The sequence below is a fragment of the Loxodonta africana genome, chromosome 25 (genome assembly GCF_030014295.1).
Source record: "Loxodonta africana isolate mLoxAfr1 chromosome 25, mLoxAfr1.hap2, whole genome shotgun sequence".
Taxonomy (NCBI): domain Eukaryota; kingdom Metazoa; phylum Chordata; class Mammalia; order Proboscidea; family Elephantidae; genus Loxodonta; species Loxodonta africana.
The window spans coordinates 38,194,108-38,210,532 of NC_087366.1; the positions used below are offsets into that span (position 1 = coordinate 38,194,108).

At 41.9% G+C, this 16,425-nt stretch overlaps 1 protein-coding gene and 1 non-coding gene across 2 annotated transcripts in view; both read left to right on the plus strand.

Moving 5' to 3' along the window:
- ACTN2 (actinin alpha 2) overlaps window positions 1-16,425 on the plus strand; it is a 75,400-nt gene that overhangs the window by 48,118 nt on the left and 10,857 nt on the right. Inside the window, exons 9-15 of the mRNA XM_010591032.2 lie at window positions 230-322; window positions 2,102-2,332; window positions 4,436-4,583; window positions 6,113-6,263; window positions 9,971-10,079; window positions 12,532-12,672; window positions 15,263-15,445. Of these exons, the coding sequence (XP_010589334.1) occupies window positions 230-322; window positions 2,102-2,332; window positions 4,436-4,583; window positions 6,113-6,263; window positions 9,971-10,079; window positions 12,532-12,672; window positions 15,263-15,445 (1,056 nt within the window). The remainder of the gene's footprint in view (window positions 1-229; window positions 323-2,101; window positions 2,333-4,435; window positions 4,584-6,112; window positions 6,264-9,970; window positions 10,080-12,531; window positions 12,673-15,262; window positions 15,446-16,425) is intronic.
- Window positions 9,119-9,189, plus strand: TRNAG-UCC (transfer RNA glycine (anticodon UCC)). Its single transcript has one exon. It is a non-coding gene; the product is annotated as a tRNA-Gly (tRNA).

Here is a 16,425-nt window from a genome sequence, read left to right on the forward strand (position 1 = left end):
ATTCAGCCTGCCGTGTAAGTCTGTGTGAAAACTGTAAAAAAAAAAAAAAAAAGTGTGGAATGATTCACAGTATTAAACAGCCATACCCTCAGTCTGATTACACCCTAACCCAGAGTCTGCACCCTTTACAGCCCACCATCTCTCCCCATTCCCGCTTCCCACCATGCCCGGTTTTGTGTCTGCATGCCCTGTCGACAGAGCTGTCCTGTTTACCTATTGTGTTTTACAGGCCGAGACAGCAGCTAACAGGATATGTAAGGTTCTTGCTGTGAATCAAGAGAATGAGAGGCTGATGGAAGAATATGAGAGGCTAGCAAGTGAGGTAAAGGAAACTGGGGACCTGCAGCCCTGTCCACGCTCACCCAGAGGGTGAGGCACGGATGGTGAACATGGACTTTCAGTGTTTTTTTTTTTTGCATTTTTCATCTCAGATGGGGGAAAAAAACCTAGGAAAAGACACTTGACCTCCTCCTGTAGTAACATAATTATTGGCACAGATGTCGTCCTGATGGCCTTTCCAACAAACCCAAGACATAGAGAGAGCTTGCGTGGTTTCAGATGGTAGAATGTGATTGCATTCTCAGCGTGCACCTCCAGGGCCGGACCTCCCTAGAAGATAGTGCATTCCTTGTTTTTTTTCCCCGCTTCATTGGCTTCTGACATCACGTGGGGTGCTGTCCATACCCAGAAGCTTTTTCCACGCAGGGACCCACTGCAAAGGAGCTTGCCCAGCCTGTGTGAGGACGTGGCTCAGGCATGTGTATATCTAAATATCCAGAGGGTTATCTGGCAAACAGAGCCCTCTGTCCAAGATATTTGAGCGTCTGTGTAGTGCTGCCCACGGCTCTTCAGCCAGGTTCTTGGTTAGAGCAGCACTTTTCATATGGCTTCTCTTTTTGTCCTTATAAGAGCATATATAGCAACTCAGCAGTCTTGTCACTACCTGCTCCATGTTTTCCCTGATACAGGTTAGGGCTGAGTGAGGTACACAGCCACATCCTTTCTAAATTGAACTTGAGCCCAGTGACACATATTTGAGACCAATGATTTCTGTCTGACTTAATTTAGCTCCCATTTGGTCTGCACTGGGAAAAGTATCAGGACGCTTGGAATCAGTCTTCCCAAAGAGTAATTTATATTAATCCAATCTAATGAGATTGACTTTTTATGTTCATACTACTGCTGTGGAAAAATTCAATTTGGGTGCATTGTTTTAATACCAGTGAGAAACCTAGGGGCCAAAGCATGACAAGGACCAAAGGGCAGACAGTCCTCAATAATATATATCCATCCTTCCTTGTCTTCTTTGGCCTTTTAGTGATTCTCCTCAAGCCCGTAGACTATGAACCATTTCATTTATTTTTTATTCTAATCTGCTGTGATCTTCCAAGTGGTCAGTAGGCAAAAGTGTAGATGCTAAGTGCATTATCAGCAGGTCATCTCTAAGGCAGAGGTAGTAATTCAGGAGATGGGGTGGGTGCTTTATCCTTAAAAATTCGCTGCCATGTTCACTTAATCACGTGGATTTCCTTAAATGTTAAGGGAAGTTAAGATGCTAAAATCTACTTTGGCATTGAATCAATCCCAGGTTTACAATACATTTATTTAGAAAAGAGATTAATTAGATTTGAGCTTATTTAAAATACAAGTATATCTTAGGTTAGCCCCAATCATTTGCTGATTTTATTACACCACATTTCCACCACATTAGGTATTTTGTTTGTTTTTAATTTGAAAGCTCCATCCAGCATTTGTCTGCTAATGTCTGGTCCCTGAGTTTTCTGTGAACGTCCCATTTTTGTACACCATGACTCGTGCTGCGTTTCAGTTTTCTACCTGTGTGTGGTTTCATGGAGGTGATTACTGGTGGCTGTGGGTGGGGGGCAGAATGGGAATGGCGATGTGAATGCTGTGTCCAAAAGCACTGAGGATTCCATCTGTGCCCCAGCGCCCTCCTTTTAGTCAGGGGTCTTGTAATCACACCTGTGTACATTTAGGAGCATTAGGGTATTCCATCCCAAATCCTTAGGTGCCTCTGTTTTTGAATTGGGGCAGTTTGGTAGGTGAGTTTCAGCAGTCTTTTTTTGTGTTTTGGGAACAGCTTTTGGAATGGATTCGTCGCACCATCCCCTGGCTAGAGAATCGGACCCCTGAGAAGACCATGCAAGCCATGCAGAAGAAGCTGGAGGACTTCCGGGACTACCGTCGAAAGCACAAGCCACCCAAGGTGCAGGAGAAGTGCCAGCTGGAGATCAACTTCAACACCCTGCAGACCAAGCTGAGGATCAGCAACCGGCCTGCCTTCATGCCGTCCGAGGGCAAGATGGTGTCGGTGCGTGTGAGAGAAAGGAGCCTCCTGGCCCCATGGGAACCCACCTCTTTCCACAAAGGCTTTTGTTGGGCAGTGAGGGAGGTGTTGATTTCGTGAATCTTTGGAGTTACATGATATAATTTTGGATTAGTAACCACTTCATTTTGATTTTTTTTCCTCCCTAAACCCATTTAAAAAAAAAAATTGCCATCAAATCAACTTTGACTCATGTGTATCAGAGTAGAACTGTGTTCCACAGGGTTTTCAATGGCTGATTTTTCAGAAGTAGATCACCAGGCCTTTTTTTCGAGGTACCTCTGGGTAGGCTCAAATCTTGAGCCTTTTGCTTAGCAGGCAAGTGCTTAACCGTGTGCACCACCCGGGACTCCTTTTTCTACCTACCGTCATGCCTTCTTGACTCCTACCTGCCATTGGTATAAAACCAAAACCAACCAACAAACCTGTGCCATTGAGTCGATTCCGACTCATAGGACAGTAGAACTGCCCCATTGAGTTTCCAAGCAGTGGCTGGTGAATTTGAACTGCTGACCTTTTGTTTGGCAGCCAAGCTCTTAACCACCATGCTCCCATGGCTCTGGTATAGCCACGGGTATCATACCTCTCACAGAGCAGGCCTTCAGTAAATGCTTTTGCTCTCCTCTGCCTCCTCGTGATCTTGTCTCATCTTCCCCCATGAAATCTCCCAGGGTTAGATCAGGTACTCTCTCCTCCCTACTGCTGTGACCTGTCCTATTCACCTTCTCAAGATCCTATTAGTATCATCAGTTTCTTCTTCTCGGCTGAATCATTCTCCCTAAAATTCATTCTCCACACAGTAGCCACAGTGATCTTTCAAAATGAAAATCAGACATTCCTCCTTTTATTTCAGAGCCTCCCTTGACATCCCAAAATACTTAGAATAAAATCCAAATTTGTTATTATTTACTGTTTGTCACCACTTCAGATCATTTCTACCTGGTCTGACTTTCCCAACCTCACTGACCTCAGCTCCTTGCCCCTCACTCCGTACACCACTGCCTCACTGGCCTTCTTTCCTTCTCCCAACATACCAGAGTCATCCCCGCCTCAGGCTTTCAGCTTGTTCCCTTGGCCTGAGTTCTTGTGCCCTGCTCCTCACATGGCTTGTCTTCTCTGCAGTGAGGACTCTGCTCAAATGCACCTCCTCACCAGGGGTCTTCTCTGTAACCTGCCCAAGGGAACCATCCCTCCCCACAGTATCACTTGACCCTACTTTGTTTTCCTTCATAGCTCAAATTAACTTGTTTGGTTAATTACTTGTATACTATCTCCGCACAATCATGAAAGCAAGGGACAGGGGACCTTATGTTGTTCCCTGCCATTTAGTCAACCCCCAACTCATTGTGATCCCTTGCACAATGGAACAAAATGCTGCCAGGCCCTGCGCCCATCCCCGTGGTCAGTTGAGAATCAGACCTTTGTGATCCATAGGGTTTTCATTGGCTGATTTTCAGAAGATCATCAGGCCTTTCTTCCTAGTCTGTCCTAGTTTAGAAGCTTCGCCGAAACCCGTCCAGCATCACAGCAACACATAAGCCTCTCCTGACATATGGGGTGGTGGCTGCACGTGAGGTGCATTGGCTGAGAATCGAACCCTAATCTCCCTCATGGAGGGCAAGAATTCTACCGCTGAGCCACCACTGCCCCTGGAGGACTTTTTAGGTGTTATTTACTCTTATAAAGTTTCTCCCACATGCCTGGCACACACTAGATGCTTTGTAAATAGTTGTTGATGACTGAACGGATGGGTGGGTGATTGGCCCCCATCACCAAGTAAGAGTTATTTTGAACTGATTCACTTTGAAACTTCAACTTTTCTAGCCAGAAAACTAAAATCCTGTAAGTCTTTGTTAAATCTGGGGAAGCATCAAGTTTTATTAGCTGATGGTACAACTAAAATCCCCCAATGATAAAACATTTGGAAACCAAACCAGTTGAATGGTTTGTTTGGGGGTGCGGGGAAGGGAAGGAAAAGAAAAACAGCCAGGAAGACGCTGTCAAATGCGTGATGTTGAGTGATAGTAAAAGAAGCTGAGAGCCGAAACATAACGAATGTGCCTTCTCTCTGTCCTCACACTCTTCTAGGACATCGCTGGGGCTTGGCAGAGGCTGGAGCAGGCCGAGAAGGGCTACGAGGAATGGCTGCTCAATGAGATACGGAGGCTGGAACGCGTGGAGCATCTGGCTGAGAAGTTTAGGCAGAAGGCTTCAACACATGAGACTTGGGCATATGGTAAGTGGACTCGACTCAGATTTGGATTTTGAAAAATGAGAGTTGAGCTGTGGACAGAAGGGCCAAGGCCAGTTATTAACTCTGTCTCTAACTTCTCTGACCCTGCAGGCAGGTGTCTTCTCTTTTTCCTGCTTTGCTGTCTTATTACTAAATTTTTCTAGGAGAGGTGGGAAGGACAGCAGATAATATATTTTTTCACAAAATGGCACCCAAAATGTGTTCTTCTCACACTTACCTGTGTAAGTTCTGGCCTCCTTCGGTCTTTCCCTGTTTGATTCAGCAAGTATCTGCTTAGTCCCTAAGTGTGGGTCGCACAGCCCTGGCCCAGATACAAGTTCCACAAAGCAACACAATCTCACACTTAGAAAATCTACCTGGAAAGGAAGACTTCAAGGTATCATTTTCTGTAGTCTAGCTTCACTTTTTTCCCTTGGATTTCCCAATTTCTTTCAGGCCATGTCTCCATAGCCATGCTAATATGTTCATAATATTCTTTGGCTGCCTGCTGGACTAAATAGTGGCATCCTTCTTGCTGGAGTAGAAGAATAAAACACTCTCCCCATCACGTAATAATCTATTGTGAGGAAAGGTCAGGGAGGCTTGCTCTCGTCCTTTGGTTCCCTTTTGCTTTATCACTGTTTGGCTCTTTATTACTGCATAGCAAGGTAGTCACAGACATGGTTGGAGTCCCAGCTCCAACGCTTAACTGTGTGCTTGGATGAATCCCTAACCTCTCTGGGCCTCACTGCCCTCTTCACAATGGGAATAACAGTAATATCTACCACATTTGGTTTTTATGAAGATTTAATGAGTTTTTATTTATAAAGTAAATTAGTAACTGGCACATAGTTGGTCTATATGTGATCATTAAATATATGAGGATTTACTTCCTTTTCTAGCTTTGTAGAATTAAATTCTTAAAGGTCACCAGCCGGAGATTAAATTTGGGCCCAGTTACGAGGATCACAGAAGTTGTGAGATTTAAGAAATATTTCTGAGGAAATCGGTAGAGGTTCAGAAAGGAAAAATGCTAGGATTATCAGGAAAAAAAATGCAGGCTGCATTTAACCACAAAAAGAATTGGGGTCAGGGTAGAACCAGTGGGGTAGGCAAATAGAGAACAAATCTTTGGTCTCACCAACCCAGGTAGCTTTTGTGAGCTAATGGTTAGTAACTTAACTGAGTGTGACACTGGAAAATCAAATATGTCTTGCTTAGAGTTATGAATAACACAAATTTGTATTTTAATGAATAATATAAATTTGTATTTAGAAATCTGGAGGAGCATCAGTATTTATGAGGTATTCGTAGACATGAGCTCGGAATGGAATGGGAATTGGTGCACCATTAGTGGGATTCCAGTTCCTGAATTCCAACTGAAATACTTGCCTGCCTCTTCAGTACTGTCACTCTGCCCCCCCACTTCTCTTGATTCGTTGGAATTTTAATGATCAGCCAGAGCTCTGCTGATAGGAAGAGGTTGCGGCATGAGATCAGAGTATTAATAACCCCTGCTGCAACCTTTCCAGGCAAAGAGCAGATCTTGCTGCAGAAGGATTATGAGTCGGCGTCCCTAACTGAGGTCCGGGCTTTGTTGCGGAAACACGAGGCCTTCGAGAGTGACCTGGCAGCCCACCAGGACCGGGTGGAACAGATTGCTGCTATCGCCCAGGAGCTGAAGTACGTTCTATTTCCAGGCACACAGCTGCTGACATTTAGCTGAGTTGCTCTTTCCCGTGAACCTGATCGGGTCATAGGTACAATGTAAGGATGCCACAGAGAGCTTCCCGAGAGCGCCACCAGGGAGGGACTCAGGGGTCTGCCTTTCTTTCTCTAGACTAAATTTAGAATGGACCCAGCTGGAGAACTCTGTGGTGGAGGTTTCCTTGGTTTTTGTTATTTTTGTTTGTTCATTTAAATAAGTAAAGGACTCCCCAGGTGGTACAAACAGTTCACTTACTCTGACAGTTGGAGTCACCCCTGAGACAGAGACACCTCAGAAGAAAGGTCTGGCGATCTACTTCCAAAAAATTAGCCATTGAAAACCTTATAAAAATAAACAAACAAAAGTTTTAAAAAAGAAGACCCTGTGTAGCTCAGTTCCACTGTAACACAGATGGCGTCACTGAGTCAGTTTACTTGACACCAACGGTTTTTTAAATAAATAAACTGACTGCGACTTCGGTTCTTTAGTTGCGGTAGGATTGCCGTGTCCTTTCATTCAGCAGCACCTCATCCCCCAGCACAGGGAGCTGAGCTTCCAGAGGATGAGAAATAAACCTGGAGGCCTGGGGTGTGGAACTGACGGGCAGCCTAACCCAGGTGGAGTGCAGGAAATGGTATCATATTGCCCGTCCAAGAAACAAACAAAACAAAAATTACTGTCTTACCTCTGAAGGAACAGACAAGTATTACTGCCTCACTTTTCTGTATCATAAAATAAGTTATATTTCATTTTCATATTTTTTATCTTACGGGAGGAACCTAGCCAATGCCATCATCATTCATCATAGAACCCAGGCTAGTTTAAAAACTGAGGCGAAGTGACAGAGTCCCCATCTCTACTGCTGAGTCCACCCTCCGGGAGGACCAATTACAAAGCAGCTGTCGTCGAGTTGATTCAGACTTGTGGTGACCCCATATGTGTCAGAATAGAACTGTGCTCCATACGGTTTTTAGTGTTTTATTTTTCGGAAGTAGATCTCCGGGTCTTTTTTTCAAGGCACCCCTGGAAAGCTGGACTCTAACCGCTAGTTTTTCAGTTGGCAGCCAAGTGCTTTAAAGGTTAAAGGTCCGCACCATTCAAAGACACCCTCCAGGAGGACAGAGGCCTCAATGTGGCATTTCTCAAGCTTTTTTAAAAGACCTGTGCCCCTTTTTGATAACTAAAAAATGTCATTCTCTACTCTTCTCCTCTTCATTGTGTTATCGCTTACATGTCTACCAGCTCGTTAAAGTGTTTCACGTAGTGGTAACTTTTCAAAATAAATAATAAAAGTGTATTTTAATATAATACATTTTTGCAGTCCCATGTTGCTCACTTTTCATGAGAGCAAACCCCTTAATTAACAGATATGGCCTCTTTTAAGAGTGTCTAACTTTTTGGCTTTGCCCCAGTAAACCCTTAATTATTTGTGGTCTTCAGATCCAGTGTATTTGTGGACTTTACATTGTATTTGTAAACCCTTAATTATTTGTGGTCTTCAGATCCAGTGTATTTGTGGACTTTACATTGTCTTATTTCTCATGCTTCTTGACTGTTGACCATTTGGTTGCTCATTAGTAGGTACTCACAAATAAAATAAGGGGATGAAAAGAAACTCAAGCCATTTAATCACTCTGTAATAGTTCCTATAAGCAATTTGAAATGGTTTCAAGTGTTGCCTATAAAATTTGAGTAATCATTTTATATTATTAGTATCCCTGGTGCCTATTTCTTCATAGTTAAGAGATGATCATAGACAGCATTTAAGTCTGTGCTCATCTTGCTGCCACTAATTAATGTCCCTTTTCTCCTTACCTTTCCTAAAATGGAAACCCTGGTGACATAGTGGTTAAGTGCTACAGCTGCTGACCAGAAGGCTGACAGTTTGAATCCACGAGGCGCTCCTTGGAAACACTATGGGGCAGTTCTACTCTGTCCTAGAGGGTTGCTGTGAGTCAGAATTGACTCGATGGCAATGGGTTTGTTTTTTTCTTCTTAAAATAATAAATCAAAATTTTTGTGCAGTTCTCAAAGTGCCTAGAAAACTAATTATGCACAGCTTAGAACTCTAACTCCTTAAGAACAGTTTTAGGTAGAACTCTTAAAAAAAAAAGGTAGGAATTAGAGAGAAAATGGAGAAATGCATCGCCTAAAGATAACTGTGCGGGGTGAGCATTGTTGTCTGCGATGTGGGTCTGTAGAAGGATTCTCAGATTTTTGTTTTTGGGATAAGTCTTTCTTCCCTTTAATATTTGCATTCTGAAGAGCCATAACCTTTTCACTTTGTACCTCAGTCTAGTGAAAAGTATCTATATGTAGAAAGCTGCTGTTTCCTCTTGGGAACTGGACAAGCTTTAATGAGGTGATATGGAGCTTCTTACCTGCTGAAAGAACCATCAACTAACTGCAATATATGTCTACTTTATTCAGTAACAGAAACAATAAAATCCAGGAAGGACAAGTTTAATACTCTTTAAGGAAAACAACAACAAAAAAACACAAATAAGCAATGAATAACCGTTGCCTTAATTTAAGGTCAAAAGAAAAAATAAACAAATTGAAGCTTCAGGGAAATGGATTTGGTAGGCTAGGAGGGACTTTCCTAAAAGTTGTCTTATCTTGTACTATTTTGGAAGAAATCTCCTGAATATGTCTTTAAACTTCTATGAGTTTGCTTTCAGTCTGAACTTAAAGGATGATTAAATTGGATATGATTCAAACTTTATCCCTAGAAATAACTAGGTTAACCTTCTAGTCAACATTTGCTGTAAAGTCAACTTCAAAATACCTCATCTCCCAAAGATCCCATGTAGGATGTGTAGACAGGAAGGCAGTGGTGATTCAGTGGTAGAATTCTCGCCTTCCACGCGGGAGACCCAGGTTCGATTCCCGGCCAGTGCACCTCAAGCACAGCCATCACCCATCTGTCAGTGGAGGCTTGGGTGTTGCTATGATGCTGAATAGGTTTCAGTGGAGCTTCCAGACTAAGATGAACTAGGAAGAAAGTCCTCGTAATCTACTTCAGACTGACAACAGCTAACAACAAGATGTATAGACAAGCCTGGTGAGCGAAAGCAAAGAGTTAGTGAGAAATCACTTTCTTCTTGTCTTTCTCACCAGCGGCATAGTACTAAATTCAGCATCTGTGCCTGTAAGTCGGAGGGCGCTTTTCAGGTTGTGTTGTAGAAACCCCTCCCGTGCCAGGTAGAGGCACAGTGCCTTTTCTGGACATGACGCTCCCATCCAGGGCTGAGGTGCGTGCCCTTTGAGAGGCGCCAAGGACACAATGCAGTGCAAGCCGATACCTCCTCCCCCTCTTGACTCATTTTGATGTTCTAGTCACTGTGGCCAGGTCAGAGTCAGGTTACTTTACAGGTACACAGACATATAAAAATAATGCTCTTTGGGGGCCTGGCTGAGGGAACTGAGAAAGAATATAGTTAGCCTGGGGCATTAAGAAGGCAGTTTTTCTCTTCTTAGAAATCTGTTGGCTAGCAGGAATTTTACTGATTCTTCTCAGAATTGTTAGAGAATAGCGGTAATGTTTGCAATGGCAATGAGTAACAAAACCCTGAACTAGCACATCTTTAAAAAAAAATTTTTTTTTCTGTTTATTTTGAGCCTGTATTCATTTTTCCTCATGTAATCTTGAAGAGTTAATCTTCGTTTTCACTTTTAATAGTGAACTGGACTATCACGATGCCGTGAATATCAATGATCGGTGCCAGAAGATTTGTGACCAGTGGGACAGACTGGGGACGCTTACTCAGAAGAGGAGAGAGGCCCTGGAGGTGAAGTCTTTATGGCACCTGTTGACATGAAATCTTTTAATAGAAGCTCTTTAATTAAGTCACTGCTATTATTTTTCTGTTCTTCTGTGGCATTATGTATACAAAGCTAAACAGATTATCTAGTGAAAAGAGACTCTAAATAGGAAAAAAGGTGGAAAGAAGGAATTGGAAAGTGGTAGCTTTGTGCTAGAATGTATCCATGTAACACTGAAGCACACTTTTGATTTAAAAAAATCCAGGTATAATAAGATAATGATACAAACCCATTTTGTATCAAATCATAATTACGGTAAGTTGCCAAAAATCTTTCTGTAAGAGTAAATTGAGGCAGGAAATCAGGAAGAGCCTAACTGTAAATGTGCAAAGGAAAAATGCAACAAATAATCATTGAAATAAGGAAAAAATGATATCAAACAGTGAATTTGGCTTTTCCAATTATAACACTTACATAAATAACAGTAAGAACTCAGTGGCCACCAGGTTGACTCCGAGTCACGGCAGCCCCATGTGTATCAGAGAACTGTGTTGCATAGGATTTTCAACGGCTGAATTTCTGGAAGGCCTTTCTTCCAAGGCACCTCTGGGTGAACTCAAACCCCTGACTTCTTGGTTAGCAGCTGAGTCCATTAACCATTTACACCACCAGCAGTAAGTAGCTGGTGTTTAATTTATAGCTAATTATCTTGCATCACTGAAGACTCATAAATGTGAAAGAAAGATCCAGTTACCAGCTTTCTGAGTCTTTTCATCTTGACTCTGAGGAAGCTTTTAAAATCAGTGATCTCAGTCTTCCTAAATGCTAAATGACTGTTACATATCCACCTAATAAAAGAAATGTTGAGAGCAAGAGCGGAGCAGGCATGTAACAGAGCTCCAGTCTTTTACAGCGGGAGAATGATTGAATCTCGTTCAGGAAGCCCTACAGAACGGAATGCTCCCCCTTTCTGCTCCCCATTACCTTGGTCACATGAAAGAAGCCCAGGATTATTCTCTGCGGTGTGAAGCCTTGTGATTGCACGTGACCAGGAAGGCAAGAGAGAATCTCTGCGTTAAATCCTGAATGAGGGTTTGAAGACTTTAAACTGCAGTTCCTTCTACCTTCACTAGGCAGGTGGCTTTGGGAAAGGCACACAACATCTCTGTACACGGCGACTAGAAAATGAGGAAGATACTCTGAATTTTCTGTTACCAATACTAGTTGTTATGGAGTCGATTCCAGCTCACGGTGACCCCATGTATGTCAGAGCAGAACTGTGTTCCATAGGGTTTTCTTTTCTTTTTTGTTTTTTAAATTGATTTTTATTTATTTACTTTTTTATCGTGGTGAAAAGAATACATAGCAAAATATTTGCCAACATAATAATTTACGTTGAGTGACATTGATTATGTTCTGCGTGTCGTGCGGCTACTATCGCTATTCATAGGGTTTTCAGTGGCTGATTTTTCAGAAGTAGGTCACCAGGCCTTGCTTCCCAGGAGCCTCTGGGTGGACTTGAACCAACTCCAACCTTTTGGTTAGCAAATCATAATTACAGTAAGTTGCCAAAAATCTTTCTGTAAGAGTAAATTGAGGCAGGAAATCAGGAAGAGCCTAACTGTAGATGTGCAAAAGAAAAATGCAACAAATAATCATTGAAGTAAGGAAAAATTGATATGAAACAGAGTGGATTTGGCTTTTCCAATTATAACACTTACATAAATAACAGTCAGTAAGAACTCAGTGGCCACCAGGTTGACTCCGACTCACGGCAGCCCCGGTCGAGTGCATTAATTATTTGGACCGCCCAGGGACTCCAGATTTTCTGATATCCTCTCATTTATAAAACACCACTAAAAGCAAGGTCCTCTATACTGTATGTGGGATCTCAGTTAAAAAAAAAAAAAAAAGTAGCATATAGAGTACTTCAGGTCCCTGGGTGGGGGAAATGATTTGCACTCAACCACGAACCCAAAGGTTGGCTGTTCGAACCCACCCAGCAGCATCATGGAAGAAAGACCTGGTAGTCTGCTTCCATAAAGATTACAGCCAAGAAAACCCTAGGCAGCTCAGTTCTACACTGTAACACATGGGGCCGCAATCAACTTGCTGATAGCAGGGTTGATTTTTTTTTTTTAGTAGAGTACTTTAAAAATAAAAGTATGCTGGGTGTTATTAAGTCCGTCTTTGATACAGAAGGCACTTTCAGAGACCTGCCGGGCCTTAGCCTAATCATTTGAGCATTTGTTAATCTTTTGTATACTCTGGCAAATGATGGGAACGTTGTGCTTAATGAAATGTCTGATGATGGTTTACTGTTCTGGAATACTTACTTGAATTTTCAGAGAGTTCTGTGTAGTCTGTGATAATGCCTGCTTCTGTTTTCAGAGTTCTGTGTAGTCTGTGGTAATGCCTGCTTCTGTTTTCAGAGTTCTGTGTAGTCTGTGGTAATGCCTGCTTCTGTTTAATCTTCAGAGAACTGAGAAATTGCTAGAAACCATTGATCAGCTGCATCTGGAGTTTGCCAAGAGGGCTGCTCCCTTCAACAACTGGATGGAGGGCGCCATGGAGGATCTGCAAGACGTGTTTATCGTCCACAGCATTGAGGAAATCCAGGTAATTGAACTCCAACTCAGCACTCATACTGCATTGGAAAGGAACTTCAATTTAAACCTGGAGCTCCATTTCATTTGTTTTTTACTAAGACACACGTGGCTAGAAAGCCCAGATTAACTTTTGAATCTTAGCTTAAAATTGTGTTTACTGCTATTTGCTGCAACCAAATTAACATCAATCAATAATGGTAACTGTATCTAAAAGGGTCTATTCTTTAGTAAAGAACAGTGAACCACTGATATATACATACCCACATACACTTGGTGTTATTCATGGAAATTTATGAGTTTGCTGGCAGCTGAATTAACTACTTTGCAAAATGTGTGCCTATTACCGGTTTTTTGCATAAGAAAATTTACAAATTAGCACCTTCTGCCTCCTGCTGATCCAAAATGTCCTGCTTTATAATTTCTTCTGAAACTTCAAAGTTGTAAACAAGACTTAAATTACTCTCAAACAGCCAGGACCCAATTTATTTACAGATTGTTAGACAGTGAGTTTGATGTATGTTGTTGTTGCTAGGTACTGAAGTCTTGCCATCCTCAATTCTAAGGAGTATTCTCACTCCACTTCTTTCAAGACAGATTTGTTTGTTCTTCTTGGAGTCCATGGCATATTCAATATTCTTCGCCAACACAGGCATCAATTCATCTTTGGTCTTCCTTATTCATTGTCCAGCCTTGCCATGCATCTGAGGCAATTGAAAACACCATGGCTTGGGTCATGTGCACCTTAGTCCTTAAAGTGACGTCTTTGCTTTTTAACACTTTAAAGAGGTCTTTTGTAGCAGATTTGCCCAATGCAATGCATCGTTTGATTTCTTGACCACTGCTGCCATGGGCATTGATTGTGAATCCAAGTAAAATGAAATCCATGACAACTTCAATCTTTTCTCCATTTATCATAATGGTACTTGTTGGTCCAGTTGTGAGGATTTTTGTTTTCTTTATGTTGAGGTGTAATCCATACTGAAGGCTGTGGTCTTTGATCTTCATCAATAAGTGCTTCAAGTCCTCTTCACTTTCAGCAAGCAAGGTGGTGTCATCTGCACTTCATAGGTTGTTAATGAGTCTTCCTCCAGTCTTAATGCCCTGTTCCTCTTCATATAGTCTAGCTTTTTGGATTATTTGCTGAGCGTACAGATTAAATAATGTAGTGAAAGACCCTGACGCACACCTTTGCTGATTTTAAACCATGCAGTATCCTCTTGTTCTGTTCGAACGACTGCCTCTTGATCTAAGTACAGGTTCCTCATGAGCATGATAGCAGAAAATACCAGAAAGATGTTTACCGGTGTTCTATTGACTGTGCAAAGGCATTTGACTGTATGGACCATAACAAATTATGGATAACATTCTGAAGAACGGGAATTCTAGAACACCTCATTGAATTTGATGTATAATAGAATATAAACAGAAAAGACTTTTTCTTTTTTTCTGTAAAATATATGTGTCATCAAAAATAATAAAAGTATAAGGAAATACTGAAGGTTGAGATTTGACCCATACCTTTCTTTCAAGACACATTCTAGAAGGATTTGCACCTGGGCATAAGGGGAAGGAAATGACTTCTTTGAACATTGCAGTTGTGTTCTGGAAGAGGTTTGGATGGTAGTGCGTGCACTCTTAAGCACAGGTTAATGGCCCTTTCTTTTATTTTTGGAATAAGCGAGACTTCCACGTATGCCTTGAAAGCCACACTCGATGCACAAAGTCGTTTCTTTGCTTAGTGAAAGGTCTGTTAGCAGCTGACCTGTTGCAGCACCCAAACTGAGCATTAACTTCTCACTTGAAGGCAATCCACATGGCAGTGAGGTCTCCCTACTGCTGAACCTAAAGGACTGCTGTCTTACACTTTAAGGCCAAAGTATAAAAAAGGTTTGATAAATGTAGGTTTTACAGAGCTTTATAGGAAAGAATAGGTTTCTGTGGCCTTTTCTTTTCGAAGACTAGGATGTGCTTTAGGTATAAAGGCAGCAGATGTTCTTTTTGGAAGACTGCAATGTGAAACTGGTAATTAGGAAGAGCAGCTAAGTTGAGTTCTGTTTGTTAGCGGAGTCATCATGTTACCCATTGCCGTCGAGTTGATGCTGACTCATAGCAACCCTACAGGACAGAGTAAAACTGCCCCATAGGGTTTCCAAGGCAGTAAACCTTTATGGAAGCAGACTGCCACATCTTTCTCCCGTGGAGTGGCTGGTGGGTTTGCACTGCTGACCTTTCAGTTAGCAGCTGAGTGCTTAACCACTGTGCCACCAGGGCTCCTTGTTAGTGGAGAGAGCAAGACCTAAACAATAGTTGGGGACCAGAAATAATGAAAGCAAACATTTTAAAAAAGAAAAAATTTTTTGAAGACTCTAGATTAATATCCATCAATTAAATGGATATTAGACTGTTGAATAGTGATATCTTTTTCCCATTTTCAAGGAACTTGACTTCTGAGCATGAGACAGCTTTTCTAAAGCATGCAGAATGTTTTCTAACAGAGAATTCTGAAAGTATATGCACATGTCTGCAGAGGGGAATGTGGAGGCCTATAAAACGAACGCTGAAGTATGATCTGGTTTTCTTGACTTGTGTCCCTGGTTCAGAGTCTGATCACTGCCCACGAGCAGTTCAAGGCTACGTTGCCGGAGGCGGATGGAGAGAGGCAGTCCATCTCGGCTATCCAGAATGAGGTGGAGAAGGTGATCCAGAGCTACAGCATCCGAATCAGCTCGAGCAACCCGTACAGCACTGTCACCATGGATGAACTCCGGGCCAAGTGGGACAAGGTGGGCGCTTTAAGGATTGAGTATGTTATGTATAATACGACATTTGCCAGTTCAACATTTTTTACACGTACAATTGATTCAGTGACACCAATTACAGGCAATCCCCGGGTTACGAACGTCAGACTTACGTACAACCTGTAATTACAAACCAACCCCCATAAACCTATTATATGAAAAATTTGAGGTACATACAATGATTCATAATAACAAACGGGCGCTATTTTGTAGTGCTCATGTTTTAATGTTTTAATTATTACTACTGTATTATTGTGCAAAAGATGTTTTAGTGTATTTGGAAGTTTTTCCTTAATGTTTTTTATGCATAGGAAGGTACGCTATATACTATAAACTAAGAAAAGCATTGGACTAACTGGTGTTAGACAGAAACTGTACCTCATTGTTCCAGCTTCAGTACAAATTTGACTTGAAGACAGACTTCGGAACGGAACTCATTTGTAATCTGGGACTGCCTGTACATTAACCATGTTATGCAGCCATCACCAGTGTCCATTGCCAAGTGTTCCATCACCCTAAGCAGATACTCAGTGCTTCCTAAACGGTGACGCCCACCATGAGTCATTCCTTAAAGCCTAGGCTCAGGGAGCAGGCTGGAACCTTGGCAAATTAGAGTGGCTGGCTGATTCTGCATCACGATCAGGTTTTCCATTCATCCCAAACTTACTTCTCATTCCACATATGAAATATGTTGCCATTCAGCAGCTTCTACAGTTTGTGGGAAAAGAAAGTAGACATTATTTTCCTTAAGGAAGAAAACCTTATAAATATTGGCAAAAACCAGTACAGATTATGACAACGATACTATAGGGGAAATTATTTAAAAAATTCCAGCTGAAAATTTGGTGGAATCGGCTTGCCTATAGTACTTCATTAAAGAATATTCAGAATGTGGAATGAACAATTTCCCAAATGTGTGTGCATTTTAAATGCAGAAAAATTGCTTAGAAAACTATACTCTACCT